The sequence below is a fragment of the Podarcis vaucheri genome (genome assembly GCF_965113315.1).
Source record: "Podarcis vaucheri genome assembly, chromosome: 1".
Lineage (NCBI taxonomy): Eukaryota > Metazoa > Chordata > Lepidosauria > Squamata > Lacertidae > Podarcis > Podarcis vaucheri.
The window spans coordinates 87873308-87898919 of NC_138759.1; the positions used below are offsets into that span (position 1 = coordinate 87873308).

The window sequence follows — 25612 nt, forward strand, 5'->3', positions numbered from 1 at the left end:
AAGGGAGGAGGCGAGTGGGGCGGAGAGAGAGAGAGAGAGTGACAGACAGAGCCTGGGAAGTCGCGGCGGCGGAGGAGGCTGAGCCCCGGGTCCGGTCACTAGGGGCGACTGTCCTGGAGGTGAGCCGCGCAGTCGCCGCCGGGAAAGGGATGGCCGGGGGGGGGGAGGACGGGGACGTGGGCCTCGCCTTGGAACCCCCGCCGCGCCGCCTCCCTCCCGCTTCCCAAGTAAACAACCTCCGAGGAAGGCCCCTCCCGGCCCGGCTCAGCCAAAACAAAACAGCCTCGGAGGAGCTGCCTGGGGCCGCCCAAGGAAAAGGCCCCCCCCCCGGTCCCTCTCTCTGCAGCGGTGCCTTTCCAACTTGGGAGGAGGGATCCGGCGGATGAGCTGGCTCCCCTCCGGCTCTTCCTCACCTGGCGAAGCAGGCCGTCTCGCCCTGGATTCCCTCTCTTTTGATTCGCGGCGCCGGGGGAGCAGAACCAGCCCCTTCTTCGCCAATCAACCCTACAAAAGGGGCCTGGAGCTGGTCCTGTTTCCGGTTGGAGAGTGTTGAGTGGAACCAGTGCTGGATTTACGTATAAATTTTGGGGCCCCAAAAAAAATTAAAAGGAAAAAAACACCAAAATATAAGATAAAACTAAATAAATTAAAACCCACATACAGCAACAGTGTTTTGTGTTGTGTATGGACCTATTAGGTCCATAAATTACCATATAGCATATATTCAACACAAAAAACAGGAACAATTTGTTGCTGACAGCTGGACATATAAAGGGCCCTATTACCTTCAGTAGCTTAGGGCCTCAGCAAACCTAAATCCAGCCCTGAGTGGAACCAGAAGCCTCCAAGGGTCATCCTGCCAGCCAAACGGCCACATGCCCCTTGAAAGTCTCCATCTCCAGTGTACATCCTGCCTTTTTTCTTTTCAGGCAGGGGGGAAAAGCACATTGGGGATCCAAGGCTAGAGATGCCAGTCAGATGCCCAGAGCACAGCACAAGCAGGGGGTTCCTGCAGCACTAGGGGTAGATGGAGCAGGTGAGTCTCTCAGTGTGTGTGTGTGTGTGTGCACCATGTGCATAGGTGTTGCTTCAAGAGGGATTTATTTTGCCATTTGTTTTTGTCTGTCTGAATTGTAGTAGCTTACACCAAGTAAGATGGGTGTGCCCTTCCTGTAGCTGTAGGCACTGCATCTACATGAGTCAAAGTACATGGTAAATAAGGAGAAATATTTAAGAATGGGTGTGGTTGTTTTTATTTGCAAAAGTGGCAAGAATATATGTACATGCTCTGAATTAAGAAAAATCATTTGACATGCTGTTACAGTATCCCAAGGATCCTTTAATCCAAGTGTGGGTTGAAACTTTGTAGTAGTCCATGGGTGAATCACTGATTTCTGGTTGGCCTGCTGGTTGGTAGAATTCTTGCCAAGAATGTGGGAGTAGGCTAACTCTGGTCTTATCCAACAATACATGTCTTATCTACTAAGGCAAGAATGGATACGTTCGATCGCTTGTTGAAAAGAAAGAGAGAAGAGGTCACACATGACTGTAGTCCGCCCATGTTCTAGTCATGACAGACAGTTAAAAGTTCTAAATATCCTAAATGATTGTGCTGTAGAACATTTGGTCATGGAACTTATCTGAGACGCGACCCTGAACTTACTCGTAAGTGGTGCCAGTACTTTGTGCAATATTTTAAGTGTTGTTCAACTAGTTGGAAACAGTAACCAAAAAGTTATCAAATTCAACATATATGTAAGCAGAGTAGAGAATGGCTAAGGATGTCCACAGTCACATTTGACTTCAAAAAATGAAATCTCAAAAATGAAATGATTGGTTGAAAGTCAAGTTGAAAGTGAAAGACTAGAGGGTCAAATCTCTCCAAAGCATAGCTCGAATGTATACTGCAAGTCAGGGAAGATGCTAGTGTAATAGAAGCAAGGAAGCTGTTAGAGGCAATAAGGCTTCTTCCTTTCACAAAATGGGAGGTCTTGCTCAATTAAGGAGAACAAAATGGAACACATGCTTGCAAAACAAATTCAAAAAAGAAAGTAAGGTTTGAGGCGCATATAGCTAAAAACATTAAGATCAACAATAAAAAATATTATTAAAAGTGTGTGTGACAGAAGTGAAAAGGGAAAATTACGTGCCAATGATTCCGTCTGTCACATCCCAAAATAGGATACTGTAGAGCTGGAAAGTGTGGAAAAGGTAAACCAAAAACATTGGGTAACTTTTTTTGTTTTTTTTTAAAGGGGGAGCATGTCAGAGGGAAATAACATTATACATGATGTGAAGCAAGTGGATAGAGAGGACTTTCCTCTTGCTCTGCCATAGTGCTGGAGCCTGAGGCCATTCAGCGAAGTGGGAGATTCAGGACTGATAAAGGGAACTGATAAACACACCTGCAAAATTGAAATTTGATACCATAGGATGTAGTGAAAGCCATAAACTTAGAGAGCTTTAAAAAAGGATTTGACAAATTCATGGGGATAAGGCTACTATTCACAATGCCTACCGTATTTTTCGCTCTATAGGACACACTTTTTCCCCTTCAAAAATGAAGGGGAAATGTGTATGCGTCCTATGGAGCGAAGACACCATAGCCCCGCGACCCTCTCCTGGCTGGAGAGGTGACGCGCGGCTATGGCAGGAACCTTTACAGCCCTGTGTCACCTCTCCAGCCGGGAGAGAGCGCGCGCGGGGCTAAAGCAGCCCCCCGCGACCTTCTCCCGGCTGGAGAGGTGACACGCGGCTATTGAGGCTCCTGCCATAGCCGCCCGTCACCTCTCCAGCCGGGAGAGCGTGCGCTGGGCTAAAGCAGCCCCCCGCGACCCTCTCCCTGCTGGAGAGGTGACGCGCGGCTATAGAGGCTCCTGCTAAAGCAGCCCCCCGCAACCCTCTCCCGGCTGGAGAGGTGACGCGCGGCTATAGCAGGAGCCTTTACAGCCGCGCGTCACCTCTGCAGCCGGGAGAGCGCGCGCAGGGCTAAAGAAGCCATAGCCCTGCGACCCTCTCCCGGCTGGAGAGGTGACGCGCGGCTATGGCAGGAGCCTCTCCGCTGCGCCTTTCCGCTGCTCCCTGACCTGCTCTTTGGGGCTGGTGGTGGGCTTCCCCTGAACCTGAAGCCTGGAGAGCAAGAGGGGTCAGTGCACACCGACCCCTCTCACTCTCCAGGCTTCCAAGGTAGCCGCCTGAACGCACCTTAAACGGCACCTTGTTTTAGAGCGGGAAAACAAGAGGGGGAAAGTTCTCCCCCTCTCTGTGCAGCGTCTCCTGCCACTTCACTGAAGGGGCGCTGGGCAGAGAGGGGGAGAATTTTTTTTCTTGTTCTCCCCCCTCTAAAACAAAGTGCGTCCTATTGTCCGGTGCGTCCTATGGTGCGAAAAATACGGTGTATACTACCACCTGGATCAGAGGCAGCAGGCCACAGAATACCAGTTGTAGGGGGAACAGCAGCAGAACAACAACCCTGAGTAATTGCCCCCTTTGCCTACCTTTTCTGACCCTCTCTAGCAAGTTGCTGTGTGGCAGGAACCTTAATGATTAAATAACTGAAAATGCTGAGTTGCAATGATGATGAGACTAAAAGACAGTGGCAATGAAAAGGTCACTGAATGCAAACCTCAAAAACTTAGATCCTTTTCTTGATCCCTTGAGACAGAAGGAGAGTCAACCTGAGAGAGAATCTCTCTTGATTACACTCCCTCATGGACACACACACCTCCCAGAAGGGTAGATTCTCCCACAGATAATTGCCTTTCATTCCACCTAGATGTCACTAAAATCCTCCTCATTATATCACTGGACCCTTTCCTTGTACGTACCATACTAGAGATCTCCAGACCTTACTTTAGGGTAGTTTGAGCATCAGTCTGTGTCTTTCAGTCACCCCTCCAACAACTGTCCATGCAACTCCATGTCACTCTCAAGGTACACCTTTAACGCAGTGCTGGGTGCCAGATCAAGAAGCCTGATAAGGGTCCTGTCACCCAGTATCATGAAGTTTGGTTCCCCAAAGAGCTGAAGTCACAAGGGCATAGAATTCCTGGCCCTAGTTATGGTCTTAGTCTTTTGCATACTTACATCCACAGAGCTGCAGGAATATCTCATCTGAGCCTCAGTAGATCACCTTTGGCAAATTCTCTCTATCTTCCCAGGGTCCCATAGCTCCATCACTTAATTTCACACCTTGTAGCATAGGAACTCTTGCTTTTCTCTAGACTAGAAGTTTGAATGTGTTAGAATATTGGCTATAAAATGCACCTTTGAGTTTGCATATATGTTGTGCTTTACTATGAATCTGTTTTGAAAATATGCATGTGAATGCATGCATACACAGGTTCTCAGATACACAAGAGCATGTGATTTGGCACCGTGGGTACAGGATACTAGACTAGATAAAGTTTTTTTATTTACCTTTTTTTCATTATATTGCATTTTTCACTTCTGGTATAGAAAGAAAGCTAGAAAAGTATGCTAAAATGAAAGTGAAGCTGAAGTTCTTCTAAACCCCAGCTAGATAGGTTTCCTTTAGTTGAAACGTTGTACTTTCCTTTGTGTGTGGGAAGAGATTGATATACTTGCAACGGTATGTATCAAGTCCCTGCTCTGCCTGTTCATGAAATTAAATGTATAACAACAACAACTTTGTTGCAGACAACAGTTTGTAAATATGATGTAAAGCAAAGATTCAAAACCCAGAATAGGTTTGGACAGGATGTTTCATGATCAGGCAGTGTTTCCTGCTCTCACCACCAATAATTATTTCCTACTTCTTAATTTGTGCTGTTTTGTCTCCTGCTTTCCTCTCTCCACTCTTTTCCTTCCTTGCCCTCTGCTATTTGGTCCCCACCAGAAGCTTCCAGTTCCTTTTAAGGGTAAAACTAAAATGAAATGTGTCTCCCAACCCAACTGATGCCTTCTAGTTATGTCTTAAATGTTACTTTTTTTTTACCCTGTCTTTCCCCCCCCCCCCAGAGCCTGTGTGATGTTGGATGAGGCCCAGCTCAGTGACAACATGGCTCACTTTGATACAGAGTATCAGCGGCTGGAGGCGTCCTACAATGACTCTCCCCCAGGAGAAGAGGACCTGATGGTTCATGTTGCCGAGGGCAGCAAATGTGAGTACAGCTGTGAGTGGCCAGCCTTGGCGCCAGGCACCCCACAAATCAGTGCTGATGGTGCCTGGGATTAGTGAAAGACTAATCTGAACAGGAAGTGGGATTCTGACTCTGTTTCTGGAGAAACTGCATTTGCTGTGCAGCATGTTTTCAAGCATGCCAGTTCCTGGGAAGCAGCAGTAATAGGAGAAGGCAGTTGCATTCTTGTATTGCTTGTGGATTTCCCAGAGGCATGTGACTGGCCACTGTGGGACTAGACGGGCCTTTGGTCTTATGTTCTTAGTAAGTTCCCACAAAATTGAGCAAGGCTTTCTCTCTAGAAAGTGTCTTTAGGGTTCAGCTTTGAACTTTTGTTCTTAAAATATTGGGCTTGGATGGGGCCATGGGATGCTGTGTCGCAGCTCCCTCTCCCTCTGGCTTCTTTCTGCTGTGTAGAATTTTAGGGTTCTTTTTTCACTTTGTCTTTCTTGCAGCTCCCTGGCACCACATTGAGAATCTGGACCTCTTTTTCTCTCGTATATCCTTACCTGAAGGGCAGGGATGGTTGTATCCCAGCTGTCAGGATTGGTGGTGGGGCTCGGTTGCAGCAGAGCTGGGAACCCTTTACAAGGTTCCTTGTGGCCCATTAAACACTCCAAGAGGCAAAGGACCTTTCAGTGTCAGTTCAGGAACAAAGGATAGCATAATCAAGAACCAGCCTCTGGAACCCATACAGGTTTACAGGCCAGACAGCAACATAGCAATACAAGGAGATTTGCAATCACCCCCTCAAATGGAATTCTTTACGGCAGAAAGTTACTGACTCTTTCCTCCTGATGGTGGCTAATCGTGACTTAATAGCATGGCAGGTTGAACTGGAAAAGGAGATGCTTCCTGCTAATGGGAGACTAGTCTCTGGTGAAACTAAGGGTGGGTACTGCAACCAATATTCTGAGCAATTCTCTTTGACTGTACCCCTCACGTCTATAACCTGCACCAGAAGAATGGCTTCACCTGTATGCTCATCAGTGAGATCTTTGAATTAATGTGAGTATGAACTCCATGTCTCTTCCAGTAAAACAGGATTGGAAGTGGACATCCATTGTATTACCATGGGCACCTTGTCAGAGGTGAAAAAAAGAGTTCTGGTTTCCTGCTGGAGCTAGTGATCCTTCCCTGGCCCCAATTCCCTGTCATTCAGGTTGATAGGAAAACAAATCCTACTCCTGATTCTCTTTATGCAAGATGTCTCTGGTATGAAGGATTTATACAGCTGGTGCCTTCTGCTGGCCCAGATAATTTGAAGATGGGAGCGGGGAAGGCTGAGTGCCTCCTAGTGTGACACATCTTCTCTTCTCACAGGCAGTTCATCTTTGTTGTGGCCTTCACCACATTCCTTGTCAGCTGTGTTGACTACGATATCCTGTTTGCTAACAAGCTGGTGAATCACAGCCAGCATTCCAGTGACCCTGTCAAGGTGACCCTGCCAGATGCCTTCCTGCCTCCCAATGAGTGCAGTGCCAGGTAAAGTTAGCAAGGACTATCCTTTCCTAAATTTGACCACATCTTAGCCCATCTTGGTCGGGTCTAAAATCCAAGAGGCCTCTTGAAGTGGAAGATCCTCTACTTTGCATTTTAAGTCACACTCAATTGTAGCTGAAGGCTCGGAAATTTAGTTCTTGCAAAGTGAGCATTGCTGTCAAAACTGCTTTCAGATGTTTGCTTCTATATCCGCCAAATCTGGGGTCTCCAGTGTTAAACTAATGTCAGTGATAAAGTCGGGCCCCTGACGAGCCAGCTGGACTTTTAATATACTAGACAATATTTGGCCCCTCAGTGTCTTGTGGATTAACTGTGAGAGAAAGCTTTGTATTCACATTTGTAGCTGTACCCATCTTCTCTCAGATTTTCCAGCCCAGATGCCCATTAGTACAGTTTAATGTATCTCAGCACTGCAAAGCCTTGCACCCACCTGAATTCTAGCAATCTAAGAAGGAGGGGTTGGCACATGCTTTGGAAATAACTGTGACGACCAGAAGGGAGGTAGCTGCTTCTTCCTTTCTGTGAATCCATCTTTCTCATAGGATCCAGGCCAATGGCTTTCTCATCTCTATCCTGGTGATTGCGGGGGTCTTCTGGATCCATCGGCTGATTAAATTCATCTACAACATTTGCTGCTATTGGGAAATCCACTCTTTTTACATCAACGCTCTCAAGATTCCCATGGTAAGATGCTGTGCTCTGGGAACTGTTAGACATGCATACACAAATTTACACAATGTGCTATTGATAGGGAATGTTGACACCTTAGCAATATAGTTCTGATTACCTGATTACAAGCAAATCAGTACTGCCATATCCTTCCCCCACTTTTTTTTTTTTTTTTTTTGCAAGCTTCCCAGGAGCATTTGACTGACTGTTACTGGAGGCAGAATGCTGGACCAACATGACTTTTGGTTTGACCCAGAATAACATTTGGGTTGATCCTGCAATTCAGTTCTTAGTGTCTCATGTTCTTTTCCAAGCAGTGAGAAGCCTGCAGATAAGACCTGTTGCTTCTTCTCCTTTAAGGGAAAAATCTTCCACTCCTGAATCTTCCTCTGTCCCTTAGTGACCTTCCTCCAGAGTTGTACACTGCTGCTGATCTTTCTGGTCTGCTGCTAATCCCATGGTTGCTCAATCTGACTTGCTTGGTTGAGTGGCAGGGCTAGTATGTTCTGCAGCTGTCATTGTCTGGTTTGCCAGTGTTTGTTATTTGGTCCTTGCCCAAGAGTGTTAGAAGTTGAGTCTCTGCATAACCAATTCCCTTCCCCTTTTTCAGGAGTGGGGAAAGTTTTTGTTTGTTAAATCTGTCAGTCACTTTAGCTTTCCCAAGACAACTCAAAGCAACAAACAAACAACCAAATGGACAAAAAAACCCATCCCCAGATACATCAAAACCATTGTGGGGTGGGGGGAGAAATATATTAAAAACCTACCCACTTCTAAAAGGCCACAGATAGTTAAAGGCCAAAGGCCTGGATATCAAGGGAAGTTTTTGCCTGGCACATAAAGATATATAATGATGGCACCAGGTGAACCACTGTGTGGAGAGCATTCCACAAATGGGGAGCCACCAAAGAAAAGGCTCATCTTCATGTTGCTACCCTCTGGACCTCTTGTGGAGGGGGGACATGAAGAAGCACTTTAGATGATGACTGCAGGGTCCAGGTTAGTTCATATGGAAAGAGAAGCACTTTAGATGATGACTGCAGGGTCCAGGTTAGTTCATATGGAAAGAGATGGTCCTTGAGGTGTTGCGGTCCTGAGATGTTTGAGGCTTTATATGTCAAAATTGGGCCCAGAAACTAATTGGCAACCAGTGCAGTCAGGCCAAGATTGGTGTTACATGCTTGAACAGTCCTGCCTTGTTGAGCAACCTGGCCACTGAATTCCGCAACAGCTGAAGTTTCAGAAATGTCTCAGAGACAGTCCCATGTGCATTGCAGTAATCTAACCTAGAGGTTGCCAGAGCAAGAGAAGTTAGGCTATCCCTGTCCAGTTGGGGTCACCTGAGCCACCAGCCAAAGCTGATGGAAAGCACTCCATGCCACTGAGGCCACCTGAGCCTCAAGTGACACCAATGGATCCAGAATTATCCCCAAGTTGTGTACCTGCTCCTTCAAAAGGGAGTGTATACCCATCAAGAGGATTAGCCTAGTCACAGCACTAACCTCACCATCCCTCTCTTTGCCTGCAGTCCAATTTGCCCTACTACACATGGCAGGAGGTGCAGGCACGGATTGTCCAAATCCAGAAGGAACACCAGATCTGCATCCATAAGAAGGAGCTGACAGAACTGGACATCTACCACCGCATCCTGCGTTTCAAGAACTACATGGTGGCCATGGTGAACAAGTCGCTATTGCCTATGCGCTTCCACCTCCCCCTACTGGGCGATACAATCTTCTATACGCGTGGCCTCAAGTACAACTTTGAGCTCATCTTCTTCTGGGGCCCTGGCTCACTTTTTGAGAATGAGTGGAGTCTCAAGGCTGAGTACAAGCGAGGCAGCAACCGCCTGGAGCTGGCTGAAAAGCTGGGCACCCGCATCCTCTGGATTGGCATTGCTAATTTTCTGCTGTGTCCGCTCATCCTCATCTGGCAGATCCTCTACGCCTTCTTCAGCTACACAGAGATTCTGAAGCGAGAGCCAGGAAGCTTGGGGGCTCGTTGCTGGTCTCTCTACGGCCGCTGCTACCTGCGGCACTTCAATGAGCTGGACCATGAGTTGCACTCACGCCTCAGCAAGGGCTACAAGCCAGCCTCCAAGTACATGAACTGCTTCATTTCACCTCTGTTCACTGTCGTGGCTAAGAATGTGGCCTTCTTTGCTGGCTCCATCCTCGCTGTCCTCATTGCCCTCACAATTTATGATGAAGACGTGCTTGCTGTGGAGCATGTCCTCACCACAGTCACCATTCTGGGTGTGGCTGTCACTGTCTGCAGGTGAGTTGAGATTGGCTGTGAACAGAAGAGTTTTTGTTTTTGTTCTCTGAGTCTTGGCATTAATAGGGTGGTTGCCATTATTATGAGGAGCACCCAATCAGAGAATTGACAGGTGAATAATTAAAGGCATTCTGCTGACCAAAAATTGCATTAAGCTACAAAAGTTTTTCTGCTGGGTCTCCCACTGAGAAAGTTAATGGGAGATGAATTGCCTGTATTGCCTTTTCCTTCCGTGGCAATGGTAGCTAGGACACTTGAGGAAATTGATTAAGCTTAACAGCCCACGTCTTTCAGCTCTGCAAAACAGGTTGCTTCCCTGGTTTAGTGATCTCAGTGATGGTGGTGCCTTGGAGTTGTTTAAACTGTGACATCTGCAATGAGAAGGCCCCTGGGATGGTTCGAGGCAAAGCCTGGTTTTTCTAGAATAGTGCAACCTTAGACTTGCCTTTCAGCTTTTGCCTAGATCAAGCAAGGGCAGAGCTTCTATCTGTCCCTGAAGAATGTGACAGGCACTGCTTGAAGGTAATACTCTGGGGTGAGTCACAAACTAGGGTAAGCGGACAGAAATGGGGGGGAAAGGCGTTGGAAACATCAGCTCAGCTTGATATCTGAGAGATGAAACAATGGTGGGAGTGGTATAGCAGGTATAGCTGCTGGTTAAAAAGAGTTAGCTGTGCTGTATATTGATGTGCAGTAAAAATCAACCTGAAAATTCCTATGTTGTAATTGATAGTTGATCAGCTTCTGACATTTTAGATTGATGTAACCTGCCACTGACTTAATGTTGAATTAGGAGTCAGAAATCCAGAATTTAGGAATTTGGCTGATCACTGAATCTGTATTACCCTTTTATCAAAGGCAGTCTGAACAGTTCTGTACTGCAAATAAGGATATAAATAAGTACATAAATGTGTGAAATTATCATCTCCCTCCACAGTGAACCAGTTTGTTAAAGCTGAACCTGCTAGATCTGACCCATAAATAGTTTATCTCACTACACTCCTCTGTGTTCATCTTTCTATGAAGAGGGAACATGGGGCTGGGGACCCCTAGAACATAAGGTGCCTGTCTGCTTGCTTTTATGAAGGAAAGTAGCTCTCCTTGACACCTGTCCCATCTGTCTTGCAGATCCTTCATCCCAGACCAGCACCTGGTCTTCTGCCCAGAGCAGTTGCTTCGGGTGATTCTGGCACACATCCACTACATGCCTGACCACTGGCAGGGCAACGCCCACCGCTATGAAACCCGAGATGAATTCTCCCAGCTCTTCCAGTACAAGGCGGTGAGGTGGGGCAGGGTAGGGTGGGAGGAAATCATATAAGAGCTGCCCTTTGCATAAACCCTGACTAGATCCAAGCATGTATTGTCCATGGAGTTCCCCCCCCCCAAATGGGGGAGGTTCTCTGACCCCAGGGCATGTGGGAGGAAAGAATCACTGGTATTTCCCCCAGTTTTCCTCCCCAATGCATGCAGTCATGTCTTGAGGCTGTGCTGTGGTTTCACAAGTGATACACACCCGTGCAGTTGTTGAACTTAATGCCTTTGTCTCCTTTACTTAAGGTGTTCATCCTGGAAGAGCTGCTCAGCCCCATTGTGACTCCCTTGATCCTCATCTTCTGTCTGAGGCCCAAAGCTCTGGAGATAATTGATTTCTTCCGCAACTTCACTGTGGAGGTGGTGGGTGTGGGAGATACCTGCTCCTTTGCCCAGATGGATGTGCGGTGGCATGGACACCCTGCGGTAGGTCCCAGTGAGGGGCAGCATCATGGGCCCGACATGCCTTGCCTCGTCCTGGGTCACAAACACCCTGCAGTGCCCCTGTCCTACCCCAGTATGCAGCTGTGATGCTGCTCGCAGGTCAGGTCTGCAGTGCCCTTGTGTCTGCTGGCTGCTCCTAGTCCCATTGAGGCAGCTGCACGGTGTGTGCAAAACACCCTGTCCCTCTCTTGTTTTGCAGTGGATGTCAGCCGGGAAGACAGAGGCTTCCGTTTACCAACAAGCCGAGGATGGCAAGACGGAGTTGTCCCTCATGCACTTTGCTATCACCAACCCACACTGGCAACCTCCTCGGGAGAGCACGGCTTTCATCGGCTTGCTTAAGGAGCGTGTGCACCGCGACAGCAGCCTGGCTCTGGCCCAGCAGGCTGTCCTGCCTGACAATGCCCTCTTCACCTCCATTCAGTCCTTGCAGTCAGAATCAGAGGTATTGGGAACTAGTGTGTGGTAGAACAGGACATAATCCTGGTTTATCATAGGGAGAGATTGGGAGTGAACTGTTTCTTTTTGGTGGGATGGGGGTAATGTTTCTGTGTGGGCTTCTGGGCTCAGTGTGGAGTCATTTGAGTGCCATGGTAGTATGGCTGCCACTGTCTCATTGTGACCTAATTAGACTACCTTCCTCTTGCAAGCATGCTAATTCTGTCTCCTGTTATCTCTTCAGCAAATGTTAGCCATACTCTCCTAAAAGTTGGCACCTTCAGATTCTCCACGTTACCCATCCTCTCTCCCCACTCCTTTATTTCCCAATTCCTTTCCCTAGAATATCTTATTGCTTCTGTATATTTTTATTGTGAAAGTTTTAAGCTTACGGAAGACTCAAAGGTTGCAAAATGGAATTGTGATGAATCAATGAGATTCCTGTTGATATGAATTGATATTGGAATAAATATTGTTCAATAAGATGCACAAATAACACTCAAATGTAAATAAAGTCAGACATAAATAAGCAACATCCCTCCCACCCACCCCCAGAAGGTCCTTGGTGTCTTGTGGTTACATTATTGCAATTTCACTCATCCAACTGCATAGAATCAAAAACCTAAGGTCCTTTTGTGTTTAGGATCTCTTAATGTGATTAACAATCCCCTTCTCACTGAATCGCTTGTCTTTCCTATAAGAAAGCCCCCCAACACCTGTAGCATCTTCTCTTCCGAGTGTCACCATTTAGAAAGCATTTGAATTGCGGGGGCTGGAGATGGGTGGGCTAATTTTCCAAAATGTGGAGAGAATTCAGGATCCCCATTGCAAAGGCAAAGGTGAAGTTATTTATTTTTATTTTTAGTAAAATAAAACCGCCCTTCATCCAAGAATCACAGGGTGGTTTGCAAAGTTCAGTTGTGGTGGTGAAGCGTTGAATGTAGATAGATGGGGCAGGCTTTGGATCTTCCTGCCTGGGTCACACCTCCCTCCTCTGTTCTCTCCCTGCAGCCACACAGCCTGATTGCCAATGTGATTGCAGGCTCCTCAGTCCTGGGCTACCAGGCAGTCCGTGATGGGCAGGCCTCACGGCATCTCTCGGCTGTGTCTGAGGTGGCATCTGCCCTGCGTTCTTTCTCTCCTCTTCAGTCAACGCAGGCAGCCCACAGGAGTTCCCACACAGAAGGTTCCCAACATCGGGGTCCTGGCACAATGGCAGGCTCAGGGTAAGAAGCTGCATGTTGTAAAGGGCTATTGAGCACCTCACCAGCACTTTACCCAGAGTGTTCGGAGGACTATTTCATGAGGCTTTTCCCAGCACAGCTATACATTACTGTGTGTTAGAGCAGGAGGCAGCCTCCCAGATGTGCCTTTGAAGCAGCAGCAAGAGCTTTTTATGCCTTTTATTACCTCCCTCCTATTGGACTCCCAGTTCCCATCAGTGCCAACTAGCATGGCCAGTGGCAAAGACTGGTCACAAGCTCCCCACCCATGGCTTAGGGTTTCCTTGTGTTTGGAGCTGAGGTTATGAGGGACAGCAGAAAGCTATCCAGTTCTGCAAAGCTCCCCAAAAGATTGCTGTGTGTCTAAACACACACTTTGGAATCCTTTTAGTTATCAGGCTACAGCGGTGGTATGGTTGATGTCACCCTTTCTAGGCTCGGAGGGGGGAAAGTGTGGAGTGGCAAGAAGGTGCCTTCTGGACTCCAAATTACTCTTTCTAACACATCTTGACTTGACTCTTTTCTCCCTTCTGGCTTGCAGGGTTGATGCCAGGACAGCTAGTTCTGGCAGTAGTGCCTGGGAGGGCCAGCTTCAGAGCCTGATCCTTTCAGAATATGCCTCTACTGAGATGAGTCTGCATGCACTCTACATGCATGAGGTGAGCTGAACATCAAGAATCATGCAGGCCTTTGCAATGGGCCCTGAAGGTTCTGTGTAGACCTGCATCTTGAGACGTGTGTACCTGAATGAGCACAGCAAAGGAGGACCGAATAAGCCTCTGTACTGTGATATAGCTCCTAACCTAAGGGATAGGCCCTTCATTATACAGAAATCAGGCTGGGAGCAAAGGCTTCCTTCACTGGGCCATGATTTATGACAATTTGTGCACAACTGAAGATAAGTAGAGAGTCTATAGGCTTGCAGGATGTGAGCAAAACTTTCATGGATGCAGGTGATGACTTGCATAGACCTGTGTAGAAGCATGTGAAATTAAGGCTGTAAATGTGATATTTATGTGGAGGCCTGTGATACTTGGATTGTATCAGGTCCCAAACTGGGCTTGCTTGGGACACACGTCAATGTCACCATAGTGTTCTAGTTGGCTGCCCATTAATACTCCCTGCCATTCTCAGTTACACAAGCAGCATGCCCAGTTGGAGCCTGAGCGGCACTTGTGGCACCGGCGAGAGAGTGATGAGAGTGGTGAAAGTGCCCAGGAGGAGCCCGATGCTCATCAGGGCACCCCAAGCAGTGCCATTCCCCGTTCAGCCAGTTATCCTTTCGCCTCGCCTCGCCAGGCTGGTGATGAGACAGCTGCTCTGCAAGCCGGCTTCCAGCGCCGATATGGTGGTGTCTCAGGTATGTTTCAGGAACACCAAACTCACAGCACTTCCATATTCCTTAGCCAGAAAAGGCTTTATTTCCTGCCAAACCCTGCACATACACATGCTGGCATTTCTTGTTAACTACAGGGCAATGAGAGAAAAAGATTAGATATCAGTCTGACATGCTGCTTGACAGTTTTGGTGTACCCTTTTGATGACATGGCCAGCGCATCATATATAAGAGGCAAGCCTTTACCTGTGCTGCCTACACTCTCAGATTGCCTCAAGCCTTTACTCCTTGCTGATCAGCAGGTTTGGAGCACTGGCTAGCAGTGCTACAAGAGTGGCATTATGAGTTTGGGAAGTTCAAAAATCCATTTTGCTTTCGTTGCTGCCGTTTCAGAAGGCACCATTTTCTCTGTGATTTGGGCTCTCATTTTCTTTAGTTTTGATTTTCAGAAGGCTCAATTTTCTTTGGTTATGAATTTCCAGAAGGGTAACCATGCCAGTCCATGAAAGCATGTGGCACCTTAAAGACTAATTTATGACATATTCATACCTCATCAGATGGAGTAGACTATGGTTCATAATAAATTTATTAGTCTTAAATGGTGCCACAAGAGTCTTCGTTGTTCTGGTCACAAAGCTATCCATATACTTATTTCTTTCAACAAGGGGCATGGCCAAAGCTGGCAGGGTAGGGTGTTGCTTAATAGACTTGGTTAGAGGAGCAGGTGGAAACAAAAAAGACCAAGAGTACTTGCAAGATATTATATTTCCACTTACGCCACTGTTTCCCAGCTACTGTATCTGTGTTGGGTGGTAATGAGGAACAGAGCAGACTGGAAGCCCCAAACAGATTTTGCAGCAAACTGATCTCATTTAACTTTGGCTACCCCATCCGGTGGTTATCTTTCCCTCTTTGTTTTCCCACAGACCCTGGCATGGTGCACAGAGCCCCATCACACTTCGCTCGGCTGCCACTTGGGGGGTGGGCTGAAGATGGCCAGACTGCTCGGCACCCAGAGCCTGTGCCAGAGGAGAGCTTGGAAGATGAGTTGCCACCTCAGATACACAAGGTACAGCCTGGTTGATACTTGGGCATTGGCAATGGCTGTGTCATGAAACCAGAGGAATCTGCAGCCTCTTAATGCAGCTATATGTATTACTGCACTATCATCACCAGAAGCTACCTGGCCAAAGACTAGTTACTACAAAAATAATTTGATTTTGTGTTTTGGAAGGCTCTACTGATATGAACTAGTCGGGCTTTCAGGAACTCATACACAAAGCAGACCAAATAAATCAGGCAATGCTATCCTGTAAGCTGCCCCGTGTTCCTTGGTTGAAGGGAGAAATTTAAATTTATAAATTAAAGAAAGAAAGCCATGTTTGGGTAGACTCCCCCCCCCTCAAGTGTCATCTCAGAGTAAGAGGGAAGAGAGTAATATGAGAAGTTGAGAGAGTAAGCCAGGCTTCCTCAACCTTGGCCCTCCAGATGTTTTTGGCCTACAACTCCCATGATCCCTAGCTAGCAGGACCAGTGGTCAGGGATGGTGGGAATTGTAGTCTCAAAACATCTGGAGGGCCGAGGTTGAGGAAGCCTGGAGTAAGCTATGGAGGGACAGAGAGCAATGGCAGGCATTCTGTGAAAGATCTCTAGCTTCAGTGTGCTAGCCACACACAAAAGAAGGCTGGGGGCATTTTCTGCCTTGGAAAGGGGAATTTCAGTATATGCAGCATTTCTGCCCCTCCATCAGCTGTAGCTGTCAAAATGTTCTCTTCCATATGGGTTTTAGAGGTGGAGGATCCTTATTCTCCTTTGCATGTAGTCAGCTGATATTGCTAAATAGCCTACAGCTTGCTTAAAAATAAATACTGAAAGTTTCAGGAGGTGGGTTCTTTGTTTGGCACAAAATCTGGAGTATTCAGAGCTTTGCTTTGACCCAGTCTTTCTCCTCACTGTCCCCCTTCCCAAATAACTTCCTTTGCCTTCCCAATTCCTTCAGGTGTAGCTGTGAAGGCTGAAGATCTTGTGTGGGCTCCACATGGTGGGCCCGCCTCAGCTGGTGGGACATTGGGTTACCCTGCCCTACAAAGTATGGGTTGGCTCAAGTCCCCATGTCCTGGGCGTCAGTGCCAGAGTGAGGAAGGTGTGAAGACAGCAGTGCCTTCATCGTGGCCGGAACTCTATCCAGACATGCCTCATGCCGGTGGCACGCTAGCTGGGCATGGGCTGGATGTGTGTGTGATTACATATATTTGTCCGTGTCTGCATCCGTGTCGTCCATGTTGGAGAACCATCCGAGACTTGCACAGTACACCACGGAGCACACTACAGTGCAGGAGACTGGCATCCATGCTTGCCCTGCCTGAAATGTCCTGTTGTAGCAGGAGGAGGACCTGCTGTGTGGACCCCCGTTCAGAGGCAGGAAGAGCTGTAACACTGTCCAGACTACAGCGTGGAATTAAAGATGCAATCAAGCGATAGATTTGGACTCAGGAAAAGAAGGGCTGCAAGAGATTATTTTTGTAATGGGAATGGGGCACAGGCTTCCTCCAGTGGCAGAGCCTAACTTGGATAGAAGCTTTTCACACACAAGAAGGGTGCGTATCTTCCTCCCTGCTTTACCATTCACTCACAACCTTTGAAGCCAAGCCAAAAGAGGCAGTCTTGCAGTGCCATCACCACCCATGCCGCAGGATTTTGTCTTCCTGTGGGCACAAATGATTCTACTGTTTGGGGCCACATTTATTTCGGATCCCTCTTGCAGTATCAAAGCACAGGCTTCGCAGGGTATTGCTTCACAGCCCGTACCAGATTTTGCTTGAGGCAATATCTGAAATGACCAAAGTCTCCTTCAAACTTACCAAATGGCACCCAGCTCCAGACCGATGGCTCCATTCTGAGGTAGCCCCTTGCTCTCACCTTGTTCATCCTGCTAGGATTTAGACTCAAGTATGAGGCTCTGCCCCGGGTACTGTACTTGTGGGTATGAGGGATGGGTGGAGGAAGGCGATACTTGTCTGTCCCCACCCCCATCGCTCTATTTAAATATTTCCCAGATTCCCCATACACTTCCTGTGGGCACAAATGTTTGGGTTCTTCTCCAAGCTAGTGCTGCCCTCCTTGTGATGTCTCTTTTCTATGGATGCCTTAATGGCAAACATCCAGATCTTGTGGAAGTGCCAGCAAGAGAAGAGTTCCTATATGCCAAACATATTACCTGTCACAATCTGAAGAACTGGGGTGGGCTTCAGGTTCTTGTTGAAAGGGCTGAACCTCTCGCCTGGCTAGACAAGGCGTTCTCTTGAACAGTCTACAGAAGTTCTGCTGGTTCTACTGGTTCCCCCACTTTATTACTAAAGAACACCATGCCATCGGCTCCACTGTCGTCCTCTAATTCTTATGGGCTATGTGGTCTTAGCACAACAGCAAAATACTTTTATGGTTTGCATAGCAAACATCACAAATAATACTTTCCAGACTGCCCAGTGAAAACATTGTATCCCAAGAGGGTGTGGTACAAACCAGCCAATTATTGCTTAGGGTGATGCTAGCGCTGTCATCAGAGCTACAGGTCCCAATATGGCTTGGTTAACCCTGTGGTTTTGACTCCTTTGTCTTCTCTGTGGGGCCATTTTTTTTTTTTTTTTTACAGTGGCTGCTGCAACCTCCAGTAGCTGTTTGTCAAAGCTCCTGTTGTACATAGGAAAAGCAGCTTGCCATTACTGTCACAGATAAAATATGCATCCTTCCTCTCTATGGGCACAGGCCGGGTTGCATGGAGATCCCTATATGGCCTTAGAACTGACATTGTAGGTCTTGGGAGCCAGGACTCTTGGGATTTCTTTTCTTCTTTGCCCTCTTTCAGAATTGAAGAGATTATTTGCACTCAGCAATGAATTGATTACAGCTGGTAGTTCACCTGCTCTAGAAAGGAGATTATGCCCAAAAAGTATACTGTACTTCCCCACTCCCTAACCTAGTTTAACAGAAGAGTGGTCATTGGTGTTGTGGGGTACATGCTAAAAGGGAAGTTGGTGAGCAGCAGTTTCAAGCTGTCAGTAGTTTAGATGTATGGCTGGTGCTGGGATTTCCCCCCGTTCTTCAGATTACTGGTGCATTTTAAGGAATTCAAAACAACTGATGGTAAAATATTAATTTGCTGTCTTTCCTGCAAAATACACATCCCCTGGAGTGTAGAAAGAATAGCTTCATAGACTGCAACTTTGATCAGTGCTGGTTATGTACTGTTGGGATGGGGAACCTGTAGTTTGTGAAACTTTACTTTATTACAACTCCTATCATCCCTGACCATGGAGCATGGTGGCTGGAGCTGATGGGATTTGGAGTCCAACAGCATCTGGAAAACTACAGGGTCACAGTCCCTGCACTACAGCAATCAGCTGCAGAGCAGCCCCATTGGCAGAGATGAGCCTGCTGCATCCTAGTGGAAATGTTACTGTACCCCTGGTCTAGCAGTGAATAAAAGGAGCGTTCTCAGCTAAAACATGGGGTGGGTGGGAATTCTAGCTGTCATGTATTATGCTTGTCTTGATTTTGCCCCCATCTTTTTGTGCATGGTACAGCCACCTGTGGCCTCCTGCTTCGTTTGTGACACTAGAGGCTGGCCTGTGAGTTATGTGGAGCACTGCAAGTGGTTTGTAAAACAGAGCTTATGTCTGACATCCTGTACAGTACTGTATCTACTGAATAAAGAGGGGTGTTCCATTCTTTGATCGCTGTGGCCGTGCCTGTGGAATTGTCTTTCATTGTGTCTGAGGGTAACAGCCTGCTACCTACAAGATGAATCCAGGTGGATCACAGGATAGTTGGCCATCATCACAATGCTTGTGGCACTAATGGGGTAGTTACTATCTACTGGATTTTTGTACATGCACTGCTACAGTGCTATTTTTCAAAAGAAATAATGCAACTCATCATGAACACTCGGGTTCTCTTAGAATGGCAATGGCGCCCACCTGAGAGGTGCCAGAACTGCGTTCCAACCAGTTGCCTCAGAAAAAAAAGCCCCAGACTGCTATAATATCCAAAGAGGCACATCTTTTCTGGCCCTAATGAATGCTGAGAAATGTGTGTGTCACGTCTAGGAGCAAAAATATATTTAGCATTTACCATGTGCTTAGGAGCTGTTGTTTTTTTTATAGGGAACATAGCACCAGTTTGGGTACATTTAAAGGGGCGTGCTAAATGCATTCTGGTACTTTTGGGTTTATAATTCTATAGCCAAATACTGCTAAGAACTCATATGTAGCAATACTGATTTTGTGTGTGAATGCAATTTTAAAATGTATTTCCAATTTATAAAATAAGTCAGGACGTGAGGGGACAGGGAGGATCAGAGGGCATCTATGCTAAATGTTTAAGAATTGTGGCCATGACCTGTGGTGATGCTCTTGACCTAGACAACTTCCCTTATCCCCATCTCCATCCTTAATCTGAAGGATTAGACTGTCTTTTCTGAGGCAAGCCACAAGAAGGCCTGCCAATATAAGGAAAGAGCTGTGCGTGGGAGTACATATACTTTGTGTCATTATTAAGATTTAAAGTTCTGACTTCTGGCTCTGGGATGCCCCGTCTTGTTGATAATCTTAAGGAAACTGTCTTTATAGTTTTAACATTTGTTGTAAATTGCTGAGAGTTTTCACTCCAAGCAGTATATATACTTTGTTAAATAAAAAGCCCATAATATCTGCATACAATGGAACTGTAAGACAAGCTGATTTTAATACATAACTAGCAAATTAAAACAAAACAAACTAGTCATTTTTACTGCTTAAAAATAGTCCTAGGAAATCCTTGTATCCGGGTTGCATCAGGATCTAAAAAGAGGTATAACCCAATACTATGAATATCTATTCAAATTTAAATAATAATTAACTAATTATTTCAGTGGAAGTTACTAACAAAATGGGGTTTGCTTATTTATTTATTACAACATTTATATCCTACTGTATACTGGTGCCAGGGCACCACTCTGCAGCTGACAGCTTAAAATTACTGGTTTCATAAAAGTCGGGTAGTTAACTTGTCCAAGATGAAATTCATAATGATGGACACATGCTGGGTAGTGACAGCGGCAAAAGGCACTCCTAAGGCTCTCACGTGCACTCTGTTCCTTTCACGTCTTAGATATTTCAGAGCAGAGACTTTATGAGCCTTGGCTCAATTAAGCTTTGAATGGAATGAGACAGTTAGAGTCACAGCGGTGCCCCTATCCTTCTCTAAACAGCTCTGCATGATATCCTCACAACAACCTTGTGAGGCAGAGAAAAAGTGATAGGCTCAAGTTCGCACACTTTCCCCCAAGGCTTTTTTTTTTGCTGCCGCCGCAGCACCTTTCACAGCAGCGTTAGCAAACTGAACCCGGATTCAAAGCCACACTCGGACGCACGCTCGTTTGCGATGTGTACACACATGCTTAGGATTGTGCTGACTCATTCCAGTTCGGTATCCTTGTTTTAGACTGCGGACGTACAAATGCGGAGGAGCGGGATCGGGGTGAAACGCTGGCCCATGATAAATTTGGGGACAGCACCTGCCCTCGATCGTCCCACCTTCACAACCTGCGTCGTGCGCTCTTGCTCGGCGGGAAATAAATAAGAGCAACGGCCCGGAGCGTGAGCGCCTGTGTTGGAACACGCGGGCACTAGGACCCAGGCGGAATCTGCCTAACAAGTGTTGACAAAGGCGGCGCTAGGACCCCGGGGGCGCCGATCGGGCCTGCCGCGGCTCCCGAAGCTCGGCTGCGGACGCGCCGCTGCACATTGGCCGAGCCAACCGGGCGGTGGGGAGAGTGGGTGGGCTGGACTGACGAGACCCGAGCAGGCAAGTAGACGTTGGTGGGAGAAGGGGGCAGGCGGGGGGGATTGAGGGGAAGCGGGCGGCGGCGGCGGCCCCTTTGCTGCGTCCTCGCCGGCTGGCAGCACAGAGAGGCGGCAGGGGGCGGAGGATAACACAGCCCCATGGCTTGATCTCCACCGCCGCCTCCTCTTCCTTCTGTGCCCGAGCCCATTGCCCAGCAGCCAGGCCTGTTGCCCAAAGTGTGTGGGGTAACTAACAGGCGTAGGCGGCGAGGGTGGGTGCTCAGCACCGTCGTCTCCTCGCTGTGCTCCCCGGGGTGCCCTTGAGTCAGGAAGCTGGCGGCTTCTGCCTGGGAAAGTTCACCGCTTGGAAAGTGGGAACACACAGCAGCTGGACCCGGGGAGGGCAGGAATCCCAAGCGCCACTCGAGGGCGCGGAGTGTAGTCATAACAACACGGTGATGATGTGCTATTTTGATATCGTGCATCAGAAAGGACGGATTAAAACCCACGGAGAGGTGTGGAGGAAGGCATCAGAAATATCCGTTGAGGATATTCATGGAGGAAAAGGCTATATCAGTGGCCCTTAAAAAAAGAAGACAAGTTTCTAGCATTTGGGAAAGTAGCTCAGGGTTTATTTGTGTATTAAAAGCTGTGGGGCAGAGGGAAGATAGCTGAGCAAAAACTTCAGTGCATTGCATCCATTCTAGTAGCACCAGCACTGTAAATTACGGTATGCCAGCCAGCAAACTGATGCAAATATGTTTAATTTGTTTATTTTATCAAAGTGTCAGCTACCAAAGTCATATGGGTTGGGTTCAGAGGAGGTTAAACATTAATGGAACTCAAACCGAGGAGAAAGCAGTTAGGTGCAAAAGGTTATGGAGAGTGGCAACAAGGAGTCACACAGTGCATGTGTTCTCAGAAGTAAGCCCCACTGGGCTCAATGGGGTTAATTCCCCGGTTAATGTGCATACTTGCTACCATAGTTGACCTGTGAAACTCAATGATCTGGGATCACGCTATTGTACGCACACAGCAGGCTTAGAGGTTTTGTTCTGTTTTTAAAGGATCAATTTCATCAGAAGAGTCTATCAACATCTACGGAACTGCCATCCTAGAATAGACTTGTGAAGGGCCAGATGTCTTTGTGGCAACCCACAGCACTAGTGCCATACGTGACCCTGCCCCCAGTTTCATGTGGGTGACAAGGGGAAGGGGGTGTTGGGATTGCAGGAGAGGGAATGGGGATGAACCCACCTACTGCCTGAAATAGATCCCTCTTTCCCCAAAGCAGCCCTTGACATATGCCCTTGACATATGTAAATCCTTCCCATAAAGGAAGGCTATCTACTTGCCAGCCGATGGCAGATTATCCCAAATATTCCAGAGCACTGTGCCATAAGCACAGAACATCTGCACCACAGAAAGTGTCTGCACAAAAATTGTTGCAGAAGACTTAGGAAAGCAAGCCATGTTAGAAGGAAAAGAGGAGTGGGGGGCAACCTTCCCCATGGCTACTGGAAAATCTAAAATTGTGAAAAAAAATCCTACCTGACCTAAACATGAGTAAACCGATAGGCCCTAAATATGAGCAAAATCTATCCACTATTCTGAAAAGAAAAATGTTACCAAGATACAGCTCCTCCCCATGCAGCTATCACTCTGATTTTAAGTGTGGCAGTTCTTGATGCCTTGTGCTAAGCAATTCCTTAAACTAGGAGGTGGGGTGAACAACAAGGTGAGATCTCTGCCCCAGATACTGTGTGGTTTCTAATAATAATAATAATAAAAATAATTTTTTATTTATACCCCGCCCTTCCCAGTTCAAAAACCGGTCTCAGGATGGCTAACAACAAATTTAAAAGCACTTTAAAACACTTAATTATAAAAGCAGCATAAAATACAGTATAAAAACATGAATAACAATAAAATTCAAAAATAAAAAATCAATTAGATAATCCCCAGGGCTAGCTGGCTGAATTGGTCCTACTTGGGCCAGTGAGGAGGCCAGGGTTGAATTAGCTGTGGGGTCTCAGAGCGGGTGATCTTCATTAAAGGGGAGGGGGAGGGAAGAAAAGGGAAATAAAAGATCAGGCTGAATTCAAATTAAAAGCCAGGTGGAATAGGTCTGTCTTACAGGCCCGACGGAAGGTCAAATCCTGAAGGGCCCTAGTCTCATGGGACAGAGCATTCCACCAGGTCGGAGCCATCACTGAAAAGGCCCTGGCCCTGGTGGAGGATAGTCTGACTTCGTTAGGGCCTGGGACCTCTAAACTATGGTTATTCATGGACTTTAAGGTCCTCTGCGGGGCATACCAGGAGAGGCGGTCCCGTAGATACAAGGGCCCTAAGCCACAAAAGGCTTTTGCATTTCCCTATGAAGTGTCTCACCCTGCCTCTTTTGATGGGGTGGCATGTTGAGCAAGAAGGATTAAAAAAATTGTCCAAGATGGGTGACTGCTTTCATGCCTGCATAGTGTGTGTGTGTGTGTGTGTGTGTAGCATCATGTGGCATGTTTACTTCTGCACTTGAATTTAAGCCTGTGAGAACATCATATGCCTGTGGGTTTGCATATATTATATCTAACATATTTGCAGACAGCGTTGAAATATAAAGCCAGTGTGGCAAAGCAGTGTGTTGGACTGAGACCTGTGAGACCATGGCTTGAATCCCCACTTAGCCATGAAGCTCACTGGGGGACCTTAGACCAGTCACTCATTCTTAGCCTAACCTATCTCACAGGCTTGTTGTGGAGGAGGAGGAGGAGAATTATGTATTCCACCCTGAGCTCCTTGAAGGAAAGGTGGGATAGAAATAAATAAATAGTAGCCCAAGCATACGTTCTAATTTCCTTGTTTCTTTCATCTGTGTTTCTGCAGCTCCCCAGCCGACAGGATGGTGGTGCTACAGAGCTACTGTGAGGGGAACGATTCCCTGGCACGTGCATGGGCTCAGCAGGGGCTGTACCCCTGTTTCTACTTCACGCTGGTGCCCTCCGTGCAGCTCAGCGTCTGCATCCTCTTGGGGGCCCTGCAGTACGCTTGCTATGCCCGGTTCAGCCGCACCATGGAGCCAAAGTATATCCCACGTTCCCGCCTGTACCACATCCAAGTCCTCCTCTCTCTGCTCCTTGCACTGCTGCCCTTTGTCACCTTTCTGTGGCAGGTATTGGGCATGCAACAGCTTTATGGGTACATGGTGCTGTACGCCTGCCTCTCTGCCGCCAGCTGGATCAGCTCGGTTGGGCTGCTCCACCTGGAACGCACCCGAGTTCTGGCGCAGGACCGGATCAGAGGCCATGGTGCCATCCTCCTCCTTTTTTGGGCTCTGGCTTTTGCAGCCGAGAACCTGGCCTTCATCTCCTGGAACAGCCCACTCTGGTGGTGGGGCTTGGAAAACGCCAACCAGAAGGTAGGTCAACGAGGGTTTGGCAACAGGTCGGAGCATACATATATATACAGTGGTACCTCGAGTTACAAACGCCTCAGGTTACAAACTCCGCTAACCTGGAAGAATTACCTTGAGGTGAGAACTTTGCCCTAGGATGAGAACGGAAATTGTGTGCTGGCAGTGCAGCGGCAGCAAGAGGCCCCATTAGCGAAAGCACAGTTTCAGGTTAAGAACAGTTTCTGGTTAAGAATAGACCTCCGGAACAAATTAAGTTCGTAACTAGAGGTACCACTGTATCCTGGATTTTTTGGGCAGGGTGGTAGAATATTTGGAGATGGGAGAAGATTAGAACCAAATAAACCTGCTGATTTCAACACTTGCTAGTTGTTGCTCTTAAGTGCCAGCCACTGCTTGGCGCCTTCTTCCCAGCCCATTTTTGCTGAGTCACTGTTGTTTGAGCTACAGAAAGCTTTAGACATGAGTGGTGTGTGCTCCTCCCCCTTTCCACACAACCACACATGCGCGTGTGTGCGCACACATACACACACACACACAGGAGATTGCTGAATAATTTGCAGGGGACTTTGCCCAATGACTCAGCACAAAGTCCTACCAAAAAGGCTTTCCAGCCACAAGTTGAGATTTCACATTTCTTTGCATCGTTAACTAACATCCTTGCCCTCTGGCAATACCCTTTAGCAAGAGACTGGAGAGTAGAGAACTTATTCCATGGCACAGATTCCATGTAACGATTAGGGCCTGACCACTATTCCCCCACCCCAACGGTACAGCTGAATAGCCCACTGTCTACACACCTCCTTATGGGACTCCTCATATTCCAGGGTTTTCAAAATGTGGCTGAGGTTCATGCGAGTTGTAGTCCAAGCACATCTGGCTGGGGAAGGCTGGCAACAGCTCTCCCCCCAGCCCTACCTGGAGATTCCCAGATGGGTGGGATATAAAGAAGCTAGTTAATCCTAGCTTAACTATGGTTTGTTTAAAGATGTGAATCCAGCGTAGCAGACTAGCCAAGATTTGTTCTTTTTGAGTGGTTG

The 25612-nt window shown here is 47.3% G+C and overlaps 2 protein-coding genes across 3 annotated transcripts in view; both read left to right on the forward strand.

Annotated features, from left to right (window-relative positions):
* Window positions 1-9: 9 nt before the first annotated feature.
* Window positions 10-19078, forward strand: ATG9A (autophagy related 9A). The gene is made up of 16 exons (XM_082215814.1): window positions 10-119; window positions 930-1036; window positions 4981-5123; window positions 5597-5640; window positions 6085-6149; window positions 6465-6626; window positions 7187-7328; window positions 8842-9590; window positions 10719-10872; window positions 11151-11330; window positions 11548-11793; window positions 12798-13012; window positions 13551-13668; window positions 14144-14369; window positions 15272-15414; window positions 16345-19078. Exons 3-16 carry the CDS (start codon window positions 4991-4993, stop codon window positions 16348-16350), a joined length of 2583 nt encoding a protein of 860 aa, XP_082071940.1. The 5' UTR covers window positions 10-119; window positions 930-1036; window positions 4981-4990; the 3' UTR covers window positions 16351-19078.
* A 1974-nt stretch (window positions 19079-21052) lies between these two features.
* The window catches only part of ABCB6 (ATP binding cassette subfamily B member 6 (LAN blood group)), a 28908-nt gene continuing 24348 nt past the window's right edge, over window positions 21053-25612 (forward strand). The window contains exons 1-2 of one of the 2 annotated variants that reach the window (XM_082215791.1): window positions 21053-21188; window positions 24047-24578. In XM_082215791.1, coding sequence (XP_082071917.1) covers window positions 24063-24578 — 516 coding nt within the window. In that variant the 5' untranslated portion in view covers window positions 21053-21188; window positions 24047-24062. Of the gene's footprint in view, window positions 21189-21318; window positions 21897-24046; window positions 24579-25612 lie in introns of those variants that run through there. The other variant, XM_082215792.1, reaches the window with a different exon arrangement.